The sequence below is a fragment of the Pogona vitticeps genome, chromosome 6, assembly GCF_051106095.1.
Source record: "Pogona vitticeps strain Pit_001003342236 chromosome 6, PviZW2.1, whole genome shotgun sequence".
Taxonomy (NCBI): Eukaryota; Metazoa; Chordata; class Lepidosauria; order Squamata; family Agamidae; genus Pogona; species Pogona vitticeps.
The window spans coordinates 92471859-92485843 of NC_135788.1; the positions used below are offsets into that span (position 1 = coordinate 92471859).

A 13985-nucleotide genomic window follows, 5' to 3' on the forward strand; every position below is an offset into this window, starting at 1 on the left:
GCATTCCAGAAGGCTTGCTGAAAGGCTACCTCCTGCTTTAATCTTTCTTTCCTGTCCTCCTTCCCGCTTCCTTTTCTAAAGTTTGTAGGCAGGGACTGTAATTTTAAAATCTTATTTTGAAATCTTTGCAGCCTTTCTGGCTTGGGATGAGGATATTGCAATTATATTAATAAATAAATAAATATACAAGAAGCTCTAATGGTGCCAAATAAGGCTTAGCTTTAGGACAAGAGTGATCCCAGGGGCACTTAAAACTGTATTGTAGATTTTTGTGACAAATTACCCTGCTGAGTTACAGTGGCCACCAGGGTAGAAATCTGCCTAAAGCAAACCTTTTGGCTGTGATCTATACCTCAATATGCCTTGAAGGGATTGGTAGTAGCAGCTGATGGCAAACAAGGACAACTGAAAGCATTGTGAACATTTGTTTCAACCCATGCTTACTCCCAAACTTCAGTACTGCCATTGGCTGCCTAATTTGGGCAGTGAGACGATGCTGCTCCCTGAAGGTGTTGGAGGAACAAAATGGACGCCCAAATGGGCCAAAACTGCCCTCTTTTGCTCTAGGCCCTGTTTTAGCCATCAAGGTTCTGCCAGCTGGGAGATTCTGGGAGTTGTAATCTAAAAAGGTTATTTTTCCTAACCTCTTCAAAAGACCTCCTTCCTGAATCAGGAAGACAGTGCCTTGTCAAAGCATTAAGTTATGCAGATATATCCCAGTGATCATCACGTCACTGAGTCCATTACTTGTTGACACCTGTATGAGAGGGTGGGGATGCATGCTTCAGTATTTTTCCCTTCCTGCCTCTACCTGACTTCAGATGAATAACATCTTGCTACGCCCAAGGAATACATCAGAGGCAAGTAAAAGGAGCTTGCGTAAGGCCATGCCGCTGAGGCATTTTGATTCCACCAAGGAAATGATTCCACACTGACCTTTTCCTACATGTATTACATATTCTACATATAGAAGCATATAGATTTATTTAAAAGGAATCTTCCACAGTGGTTCCCAACTTGGGCAACCCGGGTGTTCTTGTACTGCAACTCCCTGAAACCTTAGCCAGCACACATAGTGGTGAAGGTTTCTGGGAGCTGCAGTTCAAGAACACCTGGGCTATCCAAGGTTGGGAGCCACTGCTGTATGTCTCTGCAATGGTATTAAGGAAGGATCTACAGGATTTCTCTAAGTGCTAGCATCATTGCTGGCAATTCAAAAAAATATGTCCTGCATTTTCTCCCCAGTTATGCGATATATTTCTTCAGTCTAGAAAGAAAGACATAAAAATTCAGAACTTAGAAAAGTGACTTTTTAAGACAATAGATCCTAGAATAACGCAGCCAGCGCATGCCCAGTGCTGCCTGGGTAGTTCAAAAAAGAAAAAAGTGCTGCAAAGATCGCTGATTCAAACAGCTCCAGTGTCTTCTTTGCAAACTTTTTCAACAAAGGCTTCTCATTCAGACCAGCTCTTCCATTAAAGCTATTTCCTTCTGAAAAAGGCCAAATGGTGTTTGTGTGTATGGGTGGGTGTCCCATAATACTGAGTGAAGCAACAGCTTTTGGGTGTTGTGAAGAGGCAAAAATGTTATTTTTAAAATTTGTTATTCTTGCGTTTTTACTGCCAGGGAGTAGGAGAGGCACCTGTGGAATTTTTAACTCATGTGCCAGAATAACTTAGCTGGCTGGAGGTACTATAGACTTTTATGGGGTGAGGGAGGGGACAAATTATCCAGGTTTGCCTCAGATATTAAAATATCATAGTAGTTGAATATTAGTATTGGCATTTTAAAAATATTAACACAAAAGCATGTATGGGATGGGAAGCTATAGGGAGCTATCTGCCCTTAAGCAGAGTGACAATATTATTCCAGGTGGCAGATCCTGAGAGGGGCAGCAATAGTACCTCCCCCAATTGTTCCTCCTGAGCCCTCTGGCCATATATATCTCTCTTATAGGACACAGCTGTCTCTATGCCATAGAGCGGTCTGTGCCCTCTCGGCCAGAACCTGGAAAATTTAGAGTACTTCTTGTACAGCTCCCCAAATTCTCCAACCAGCAGCCATATTGGTTGGAGGAAATTGTAGTTTTTTTAAAAAAAACACAAACATCTCAATATAATTTTTCCAAGCTTCAAAGGATTCCATCCTTCAAAGGATTCTGCTGCCCTCAGATGTGGGGGAGGCCCCATTGACACTGTTGAGGTAAAGTTCAGCTCCTAGTCTAGTCAACCTATGTAGACATTGTCTTATCCTTTGCCTCAGGCAGCAAATATCTCATGAGGGTTGGCTCCAGAGATTTGTCATTTATTTTGAGATTCCTGACATGCCTGGTTGTTGGAGTTCAAAGACACATCTATGTGGGTGCTCTGGAAAGGCTGGCAATTAGTCCTTTGTTGCCTTTGGCAGTCAATCACTACATGGAACATCCTCTGACACATCATTGGGTTTTAAGAATGAGTCAGCAGACCTGTCTGTGCAAGCCTCTAGGCCCAGCTAAGACAAGGCCATATCCACGAGGGAAAGCACACACAAGGAAAAAGGAAAAAACCAGAAAGCAAAACCCGATGATGAATTAAACTGGCACATCTAATCCATTACCATTCAGACAAGTTCAATCAGGTGTGCCAGACAAAACAATGGCATAAAGCCGAGATTTAAAAAAGACCCAACAAAGAAGCCCCCCTCTAAGTGGAAGACGACAGTAGATGCATCACAGGCCTAGTTGACTCAGTTGTAATAGATGAGGTCATAAATGTGTGTCTGGATTCTACCACTTCAGACTACAGGTAGAGACTTGCTTGTTGGAATTATTCTCCACAAGGTTCAAGTGGTGTAGCTATTAAGAGTATTGGGCTGGGACTTGGGAGATCCAGATTGAGTTCCACACTTAGATATGAAATTCAGCTGATGATTTTGGGCCAGTCACTTTCTTTCAGATTGACCTACCTCATAAAACTGTTGTGAGAATAAAGTGGGAAGCAGATAAAGTGGGAAAGAGAGGCAAAGCCATGTACATGTGGTCTTGACATCTTGCAAAAAAAGTGAGAGATTAATGTAAATATCATTCTCATTATCAGCATCACTGTACATGTGTGTTGGAGCTGTTCTGCATTCTAACCACAACACCAAGGATTGAGCAGTTTGTAATCCTCAAAATCCTGAAGGCCTCCAGACACAGTTGGGTAACAACCTCATCATCCCTCACCATTTTGTTGGTTAAGGCCAATGCGAGTTACAGGGCAATGACACGGTGATGGACTCTTCCTCTTTACTCTAGCATTTAGGTATCAAGATATATACTTCTTTGTATGTGAGGGAGTTGCATTTGGCTGCTGTGCCCAGTTAAGAATTGGCTTCCGTTCCATGGAAATAAGTCCTATTTTATTTGAATGGCATATAATTATTGCTTCCAATTGTGCATTTTAAAGATAGTATCTCTCTTCAGAGCATATAGTTAGCATGCCAACTGGTTTGGACTTTTATGTGCATCAAATCTATTTGTCCCTATCTTATGACCTCTAGGTATGTACCTGTCCTGAGATACTGCTGTCTGCACTGGCATGTCACTTTAAGCTAGGTGTTGTTGTTTAGTCATTTAGTCGTATCCGACTCTTTGTGACCCCATGGACCAGAGCACGCCAGGCCCTCCTGTCTAGGTAGTCTGCCTAATTCACCCCCAATGTGATCGGGCTGTGTGCTCAGACAATGAGTATTTGTTGTGGTTCCATTTTCCCTGCTTGTGTGAGTCATTAAACAAACAAAAAAATGGATAGGTCTGTGTACGGCATTCAAATAGATGACATGATGCGTTTTACACCTTACCTGATGTATCTAGTTCATGTTTTTGGGCCACCACTGTGTCACATTGTGGAACAGTTTGGACAGCAAGATTTTGGGCCTGGCTTGGCTTCACTTGGAGAGGTTGGAAGGTGGGGTCAATCTCTAACATCAGGCGGTTCAACTTTTCAATGGATACATCCAAAGTAGGAGATACTGGACAAGTGTCTTTTCTTTCTTCCATTGGTTCCAGTGGCAGGCATTTATCCTCCAGATTTGGAGATGTCCTAGGATCAGTGATGGATCTGCAAGGTTCATAGAGGTCCATCTTAGGCAGTGAGCATTCTTTGGTTTGGGCCAATGAACTCTCTCTTTCCCAGCTTTCCATTGAGTAATATAAATACTGTGTTGGCAAAGTGTAACAGGGCAAGCGCCCATTGTTCAAGTGAGGTAAACAAGCATTTTCTCCCTGGGATGAAACACATACTGTCTGTCCAACCCGTACCACATGGTTTGGAATGACTTTTGACATCCTTTGGCTGTTAAAGTCTATAAGACTGAACTTTTCTCTCTTTCTTCTGTTTAGCTAAGATTTTGCCAAAGGTTGTCAGCTGTTCCTGAGGCTTGTTTCATCCAAGGAGAAGACTGGAGCTCCTGCTACCTTAAAGAGATATGAAAAATGGTTATATATACTCTGATCAGTGTACTTTATTCTCTGGTCACAATACTTGAGCTCAGAGGAACATGGAATACCCAAGGGAGGGGAGACTGGAAAAGAACATTTTTAACCAGGGCCAGCCACATATATTTTCCAGAGATATAAAGACAAATGATGTCCTTCTTCCCAATCAAATTTTATTTAGTGATAAAAATACAACAAACAGAAAATCTCAGATATGAAGAAAGCACAGCAAATTGTTAGTTGTTTCTTATAATTTTAACTTTACAGACAGATAGGTGAAGAGATGTTGTAGGATTTTTCTACCTTAGGGGCAAAAATAACCTGGCCATGAATTAGGTGCTACATACTTTTACTTGGATATGCATACACTCCAGTTGACGCACCTTTCGTCAGAAGCAAAATGTCATGGCATGTCCCATCATAGCTTGCACTAGCTTCTGAAGTAGAAAATGTTAGCATGTTGATCAAAGCTATTATAATAAAATCTAGAATGACTGTCTTAATGGTTGGTCTTACTACGGACCAGGGAGTAATTCAGGGTATAGTTGCATCTGAAAGAAAGAAAGCAGGACGTGTAACTGCACATTAAATCAAGATGTATTGCTTTCTCTTTCTTCAGAGATTGAACTCCTTAGACATCTGGGACAGAGGGCTGACTTCAGATCAATAGCAATGCTGGTCACCCATGGTAATGTTCCTGAAAAGGTATTCCCCAAATCTGTCTAAAATGTAAGAAGTTAATGGGTGATTTAGGGGGATTCAGAGAAATCAAGGCCACTCGTGGTATTGATAAACCATCAGAGCCAAACTATATCATGCACTTATTAAAAGCTGCCAGCACATTTTCTGTTTAAGGAGAACAAAGCTCCATGCCTGAGTAGCTTACTTGCAAATGAAGCCAATGCTTATCTCTTCATGATGAATCATAAGAAAAGCAAAATAATTTGTAATATGCAGAGATGTAGAAAGCTTGTGGTAGAATAAACAGATGCCTTTTAAAACAGTTCAGCTTCTAGCTGATGTGGTCACTGGACCATATAGGTTAACCTTCAGAGTCTGTGGTAGAGACAGACAGAGAAAAGGTGGTCATATGGGCCATGCAAAGTTTTTAACAATAGGCAATTAGGAAAGAACAACTCTTGAAGATGATGAGGTGGCAAAAGAAACATTTAACAATTCTGTTGTTGTTATGTACCCATTTTTTGCACAGACGGGAAAACCAAGGTATAGGTAGTCGGAATAACTGTCACAAATTACCACAGTACATATTTCTCCTTGTTCTGCCAAGACAAAATACTATTACAAACTTTCTATGGCCTATCTGACCATCTTGTGCTGTACCACAGACTCTGCCTGTTTGCCCTGTTGGTCTCAGGCATACATCTTACAGTGACCTTATGTAAGTCTGCACAAGTTACTTAATTTTTTATTGGCTACTGAGCCATGTTTTCAGAACAGATAAACTAGCAGTGGATGGAGATTTTAGCACAAGCTCAGGCTGGAGAAATAAAGGGCTTGCAGCCCGCGCCTCACATCATGTTTAGTAAGCACTGACTAACTGCCCTGAAGGCTGATGAGAAAGGTAGGATGCTAGAACATTGTGACTTGAGTATTATATAATTGTTGGACATGAATAAACAGCTCCTTTTCCTGTCCTCTTTTCCCTCAAACTCTGCCCCACAGAAAAAATATACAATGGCTTTCAAAAAATATACAACGGGCTTCTTCATCCTAGAATAGTTGAACTGTTGTTTCCATTGAGGGTGAAACCTGAGTACCCTTTTCTTGCTGTCAGATGCCATCAAGGTTGCGACTACATTGACAAACACTTTGGCTGAAATTGGCATAGATGAATTCAAAGTATTTCCCAATGATCATTCAATGGCAAGGCCTATGGAAATTAGCCTGGCCCCTTTTGCTTCCAAGTCAGAGTTTTCCCCTCTGCTGCTGGGGGCTTCCACTTTTTTTAAAGCTGGATTGCTTTGAACAGTGTTTTTTCTGATGTGATTAATCATTTTGTTCTGCAAAAGGACAGGGGCATCATTCTGGGTGTTGTTATATATAATATCTTAGAACTGCAGAGCTGGAAGGGACCCTATAGATCATTAAGTCCAGCCCTTGTCAAGGAGGAATTGAACTCACAAACTCTGGCTCCTCCGCCAGAGACGTAAGCCACTGAACTATCCAGAAGTTCTCTGAGCTATCTAGAAGCCTTAGGATACCTCCGGAAGAAGGGAAGGGTAAACCACTTCTGAGTACTCTGTACCTGGAAAACCCTGAAAAGTTAGTAACCATAACTCTAAATTGACTTGATAGCACATGATTATTATTAATGGCTCTCAGTAGATGCTCATTTGGTAGATGCTTTTTCCTTGAGTTTGTGGACCATGAAAAAACTATAAACTGTTTCAATTTTTTAGTAGTGTAACAAATGTATCACCTGCCCTTGCCTTTGAATTTAACTGCTATAGCTTCATCCTATGCATTGCTATGTAATGTTGGGATCTGTAGTTTTGTGACGTACCTAGGATTTATGTACATCTGCACAGGAAATTCTGGGAATCACCATTCAAAAGACCTTCCAGATGTGAATGCTTCTAGCACCGAGTATTCTCTGCTACAGTGATCTAGTGTATTCTTCCAAACAACGGCAGGAAATTCTAAGTATGGTACTGAATGACTAATTCCAGGATTGCATAGCTGGGAGCCATGCCAGCTGAAGTGATACAACTGTATAAAGTAGATACACCCAGACATTCCTTCCAAGTACATGTTGGTTAGCATTTGAAATTACTTTTTTTTGTTAGTATCTGTTTGTAGTCTCTTGTGCCTTTGGATGTTCCTTGACCAGCATTTGTTTTTGCAGAAAGCATTTAATCATAGGTTGGATATCCTCCAGTCCGTAACATAACACATTAGTAATGCACCAGGCCAGAAAGCCTGAGGATGGGGATCTGTTGCCTTACAGGTCTGCCTCTGGCTCTATTTTATGCTGTACCTATATATCTGTAATTATAGAATGATTTCAATACGAATCCAAGGCAGACCTTTCAATATCACAGTAATCCAAGTTTATGCACAAAACACCACTATTGAAGAGGCTGAAATTGACCAATTCTATGAAGACTTACAACACCTTCTAGAACTGACACCAAAGAAAAAGGTTCTTGTCATTAATAGGGGATTGGAGCGCTAAAGTAGGGAGTCAAAAGATAAAAGGAACAACGAGTAAGTTTGGCCTTGGAGTTCAAAACGAAGCAGGTCAAAGGATAATAGAGTATTGTTAAGATAATAAGCTGGTGATCACAAACACTGTTTTCCAACAACACAAGAGGCAACTTTACACATGGACATCACCAGATGGGCAATATCGAAATCAGATTGATTATGTTCTCTGCAGCCAAAGATGGAGAAGCTCTATACAGTTAGCAAAAACAAGACCTGGAGCTGATTGTGGCTCTGATAATCAGTTTCTCACAGCAAAATTCAAGCTTAAACTGAAGAGGGTAGGAAAAACCACGTGGCTAGTCAGGTATAATCTAAACCAAATCCCTTATGAATACACAGTGGAAGTGAAGAATAGATTTAAGGAACTAGACTTGGTGGACAGAGTGCCTGAAGAACTGTGGATGGAGGCTCGTAACATTGTACTGGAGGCAGCAACAAAAACCATCCCAAAGAAAAGGAAATGCAAGAAAGCAAAATGGCTGTCCAACAAGGCCTTACAAGTAGCAGAGAACAGAAGGGAAACAAAAAGCAGGGAGATAGGGAAAATTACAGAAAATTGAATGCTGACTTTCAAAGAATAGCAAGGAGAGACAAGAGGGCCTTCTTAAATAAACAGTGCAAAGAAAGAGAGGAAAATAATAGAAAGGTTAAAACCAGAGATCTGTTCAAGAAAACTGGAGATGTTAAAGGAGCATTTTGTGCAAAGATGGACATGATAAAGGACAAAAATGGTAGGAACCTCACAGAAGGAGAAGACATCAAGAAGAGGTGGCAAGAATACACAGAGGAATTATACCAGAAAGATCTGGATGTCCCGGACAACCCAGATAGTGTGGTTACTGACTTTGAGCTAGATATCCTGGAGAGCGAATTCAAGTGGGCCTTAGAAAGCATGGCTAACAACAAGGCCAGTGGAAGTGACGGTATTCCAGTTGAACTATCTAAAATCTTAAAAGATAATGCTGTTCATGTGCTACACTCTACATGCCAGCAAGTTTGGAAAGCTCAGCAGTGGCCAGAGGATTGGAAAAGATCAGTCTACATACATCCCAATCCCAAAGAAGGGCAGTGCCAAAGAATACTCCAACTACTGTACAATTGCACTCATTTCACACGCTAGCAAGGTTATACTCAAAATCCTGCAAGGTAAGCTTCAGCAGTATGTGGACTGAGAACTTCCAGAAGTACAAACTGGATTTCGAAGGGACAGAGGAACTAGAGACCAAATTGCTAACATGCGTTGGATTATGGAGAAAGCCAGAGAGTTCCAGAAAAGCATCTACTTCTACTTCATTGACTACGCCAAAGCCTTTGACTGTGTGGACCACAATAAACTATGGGATGTTCTTAAAGAAATGAGAGTGCCTGACCACCTTATCTACCTCTGAGTAATCTATATGTGGGACAGGAAACAACAGTTAGAACTGGATATGGAACAACTGATTGGTTCACAATTGGGAAAGGAGTACGACAGGGCTGTATATTGTCTTGCTGCTTATTTAACTTATATGCAGAATACATCATGTGAAAGGCTGGACTGGAGGAATCCCAAAGCGGAATTAAGATGGCCGAAGGAATATCAACAACCTCAGATATGCAGACGATACCAGTCTGATGGCAGAAAATGAGGAGGAATTAAAGAACCTCTTAATGAGGGTGAAAGAGAAGAGTGCAAAAAGTGGTCTGAAGCTCAACATCAAAAAAAACTAAGATCATGGCCACTGGCCCCATCACCTCCTGGCAAATAGAAGGGGAAGATATGGAAGTAGTGACAGATTTTTCTTTCTTGGGCTCCATGATCACTGCAGATGGTGACAGCAGCCAAAAAATTACATAAACGATGCCTGCTTCTTGGGAGGAAAGCTAAGACAAACCTAAATTAGGTAAAACACTGTAGTGGTCAAGTCTCTCTTGTGCCATCAATAGTAAAGGCCAACTAACATTGAATGGCCCTTAGAGATGCCCACACTGTAATAACAACGAGGCAGCTTTCCCCAAACTTCATTTCTCTAAGCGCCCAAAGGTTTTTAAAGTGATTAATGTGACTCATTCATCTTGCTTCTCAAAATTTCTTCAACCACCAGGCTTACAATTTAAGCTCATGTTTACCTTGTAAATACCAATCACAAAACAAAGTATAACCCCTGGAGATGCTTACTCTATATGCAGATGAGGAAAATCACGCTGGTATATCAAAGAGTTGAGTCTCACTTTGGGAGGCAATTGAGCAAAAAAGGCAGTAGACATATATACTGTAGTTTGACCCTAAAAAGAAGTAGGTAATTCTGAATTTCTGGATAATGACATGAATTTATGCACAATGTTTTTAAAGAAGAAACCATATTTTAATGAAGGTTGAAGAACTGGGTGAAGTCTTGATTCCAAGACATTAGTCCAGGCACCTTGTGCTAAGAGCTTATATATAGTATTGTTGGTGTCTATTTTCAGAATAAGAGCTTCCAAGGAAATGATTATTTCTACAAGTCAAGCACTTTACAAAAGTTAAAAGGAAACAAGCCTTGCCTATGGGTTCACACTCTAATATAGACAAGCAACAAGGAAGGGGAAGGACAGCTACAGGCGAAAAGATCTTAACTTTAGAAACCTACTGTATACGGATCGGTTTGCAAATAGTGCTGAAAAACAGAATGAGAATCGTGATTCTGCTAGGAAAAACATGTTTCACAAGCAGGAAAAAGGGAGAAAGAAAGAAAGGGATTAGAAGAGAGCTTAGAGTAATTACTTTTTCTGGACTTCCAGATTCCACCCCCTCCCTCATGACAATATGGCCTCATTGAACTGTAACTATGAGAATCCGGCAAGGATTGCAATTCTACTTTTGGAACAACCCCCAGAATTCTAAAGACACATCCTCTCCCCCACCCCCACACTAGTAGCATTTACAAACTCTGAAACAGGAGATTACATGAACCCTGGGCTTTTAATATTGATTCTGAAAGAATATAGATTCGGAAGAGGCAGGGAAAGTAGGCAGAGTGCCCATACTGATGACATAAAATTTGGCTCTTCAAAGAAAGTACACAGCATTTGTATACTGCAATTTATTGTAAAAGTCTTGTGTACATTCATTTCTAATCCTCACAACAGTCCTGTGGGTAGGACAGACTGACTGAGCTAATTGAAAGAACTGGATTTTCCAAAATTTTGTCTGACACTGTAACTGTTATAGCACAGTCCCTCTCTCGGAATGTCCTGTATGGACAGAACATAAGGATAGCAGGCAATGAGGGTCAAATAGTACTTGATCTCCATTTGTTCAATGTTTCATCTGCAGAATCTGGAGCTTTACATGCATACATGCACGCACACACTGTTTTATGCTATAGGACTCCAAATATATGATAACCTGAAGGCATATTAACATTAGACTATGTTATACTGATAACATAGGTTGTTGTTAATTCAGTCAAAACAAACAAGCCCTAATCACTGTGGCAACTGTATCCTTCAATATCACTGGCGCACCCTCATAATCCAGGTAAACCACAAAAGAGCCCAGTGATGATTAAGGCACAGGTAATCTATGAGCCAGCCTTCCCTTCTGTGTTACTGCTGGATTAGGCAAGCAGACTGTTTGTCCTTACCATTTAAATTACAAGAAGGGAAAGGAATGATAAGAACTACAGAGGTTTGATGTGAACAAAAGGTTGCACCCATGCGCACACCCACCCACCACTACTTCAGCTACTTCCAAAGTTATTGACTCTGGAAGAGCAGGACCGAGCATGGGAAAGGGTGAGGAAGATCTCTCCCAAACATCTGGAGAATCACGCCTACCTTCTCACCTTTTGCAAATTACACGTGATTACAGAGCCTTGGATTTCCTAACCAGCGCCGTTTCCACCAGACATGTGACTCCTAGTATTGTCCTATCATTGTTTTTCGAAAAATAGAAAATTGCAGTTCATTTTCTACACTAATGAGGCTACAGGATTTTTTCCCCCATATGTATAAGTCCTACTGTGTTGGATTCACACACCTGTGGTTGTGACATATCTTCTGTAGTAAGGAAGATACACTTCACCTGAGTGCCCTCATTTGAAGCTTAGTACATGTTTGTTATAAATGTGGCCATTGGTACCACTTTATCATTAAAGGATTGAGTTCCTGGCTCTCTCTCTCTCTCTATATATATATATATGTATGTATATGTTTTTATAGTACAGTATACTGTAAACTGCCCAGAGAGTAACAATGCTAATGGGGCAGTACAGAAATATAAATAAATTTTAAAAAAATCTCAGAATAGTACTAGCAGAAAAACACTCTGAGAAAGATAGCTATTATGTTGGAGTACTGCAATGTTGGTTCCCTCCTCTGGGGACCATCTTCTTAACAGGGTACGTAATTGGTGACAGTGGGCTGGTTCTAGCTTATGTCACAGTTAGAGAAGCTCCACTGAAACCAATGAGACTTAAATTAAGCTAGTCAGGTAAAATGATAAGTGGGACTACTCTACGTAGGATTTCAGATATTGCACACTATGCTGATTTGCAATTGGTTTACCATCCCAGTTATTGCAGCCTCCTGTGAAACATCCACTTGTGAAGAAACACAACCACCCTTGAATAGTAGCATTGGCTATATTAATATTGGTGGAGATTGTACGGTCCTTTTGAAATAAGGTAGATTTTCATTGGCTTCAGAAAATATGGACAGAATCAGGCAGGGTGGACCCATATGCTAGTCTTCTAAATTCTGGACCTGGGGTGCTTCTACTCTGTAAGACTGTGAATCAAAGGGATTTGTCACTCAAGGAGTCCTTTCATGTATTTAACCTGAAAGCCAAAAAACTTTTAATGATTCCCCCATTGCAATATTATCCAGCAGCTTCACAAGCAAAAGGCTCTTTTCCAAACCCCATGTCAATATCACCTGAACATTCAAGGAAAAAGAATTAGTACACTGTACAGGTGTGCATGCACTCAAGAATAGTATTTCTAAGGAAGCTTCGCACAATGCTTAATATAGACCACCATCCAATATGTCTAAAAGGGCAAAAGCTGCCACAGTGACCTGGCAAGGTGGTAATGGCACATGACTAGGCATGCAACCTGCACTTTATCAGAGCATCAAGTCTGCTTCCACAGCTGGAGTTCCACATGTGTAAATAGTGAACAGTATACTGGCCATAATGCAAAACAGTGACTGTAAAATTACATTTTTTGAATAGTGTCCTCCAGTCAGCATGGTCACTAGGAATTGTAGCCTAAAAATGTCTCCATGCTCTGATATAGAATATGAGTGCCCTCTATAGATGGAAGCATATTAAGCACTGTTTCCAGCATAGTATTTGAAGCTCTGGAACAAAACTTGATCCTCAAAGCAAGTGTCTAATGCCACCGTGCAAGAAATTCTCCAAAGAGGAGATCCTACATTTTACATTCTAATTCTTCAGAAATTATGTTTCACAATAGGCAGAAATTATACAATTGGTTTAAATAAACAATGCTAGAAAAGGGGGAAACAATGAGGAAAGTGGAAGGAAAAGAAGAAGAAAAGAATCCCCTGCATTACCTAAATGGCAGCTCTGTTCTGTGATGTGTTCAGCCCCTGAAGTGTGGCAGAAGGAAAGCTTGAGCAGATTTCAGTGCCTTCAGGGTGCTGTTGCTTTAACAGGAGCCCTGTCCCACCCACTGGCAGGTGAGCTCATGACAGCCACACCTGGCTTCTGTGAGGTGTGCCTCTGGGCTCAAGTCCAAGGGTGATGGAAAAGTAGAAGGAGTTCACTGTACGAGTTGAGAGCTGGCCAGTGGCCAGGCAAACTCCTCTCTCTGCATCTCCTGGCTTCCAGTTAGGAGAAGGAAGATAAAGGCCTGCCTAATACAGAGAGGAAATTAGTAAGAAGAAATGGAGAAATGAATCTAGCTACTTGAAAAGGGAAGGGAAATCTTATATGCATTTCTGGTAAAATGAAAGACAGACAATAATCTTATATTTTGACCACTGACTGGGATAAAATTTTTCTTCCTGCCACAGTTGACCATTTGAAAATCTGCAACAGGATGGAAAGTACCTCTGTGGAATGCTGTCCTCCAGTCAGTGACCTTCTCCATAGTTAGATATGCTACACATCCAGCATTTCCAAAACTTGATCACACTGTACTGAAGAATATTTGCACATCTGTAGTACAAAACTGCCCAGCTGTTTTTTTTCATAGGGGAAAATTTTGCAGCTTTGCTACCCCTCTTCCTCTATTTAGTCACACAGAAGAAACATACTCTTACATTATGTGGTACTAAGGGCAATACACAATCTATAATTACACGTAGCCTT

General features: G+C 40.9%; 1 protein-coding gene across 3 annotated transcripts in view; it reads right to left on the bottom strand.

The window, feature by feature from the left end:
• The window catches only part of TNS4 (tensin 4), a 33566-nt gene extending 20054 nt beyond the window's left edge, over positions 1–13512 (bottom strand). Inside the window, exons 1-2 of one of the 3 annotated variants that reach the window (XM_073004257.2) lie at positions 13226–13512; positions 3823–4438 (exon numbers count right to left, since the gene is read on the bottom strand). In XM_073004257.2, coding sequence (XP_072860358.2) covers positions 3823–4309 — 487 coding nt within the window. In that variant the 5' untranslated portion in view covers positions 4310–4438; positions 13226–13512. The remainder of the gene's footprint in view (positions 1–3822; positions 4439–13225) is intronic. The other 2 variants (XM_020805881.3, XM_073004258.2) reach the window with 2 other exon arrangements.
• Between the last annotated feature and the right edge of the window lie 473 nt (positions 13513–13985).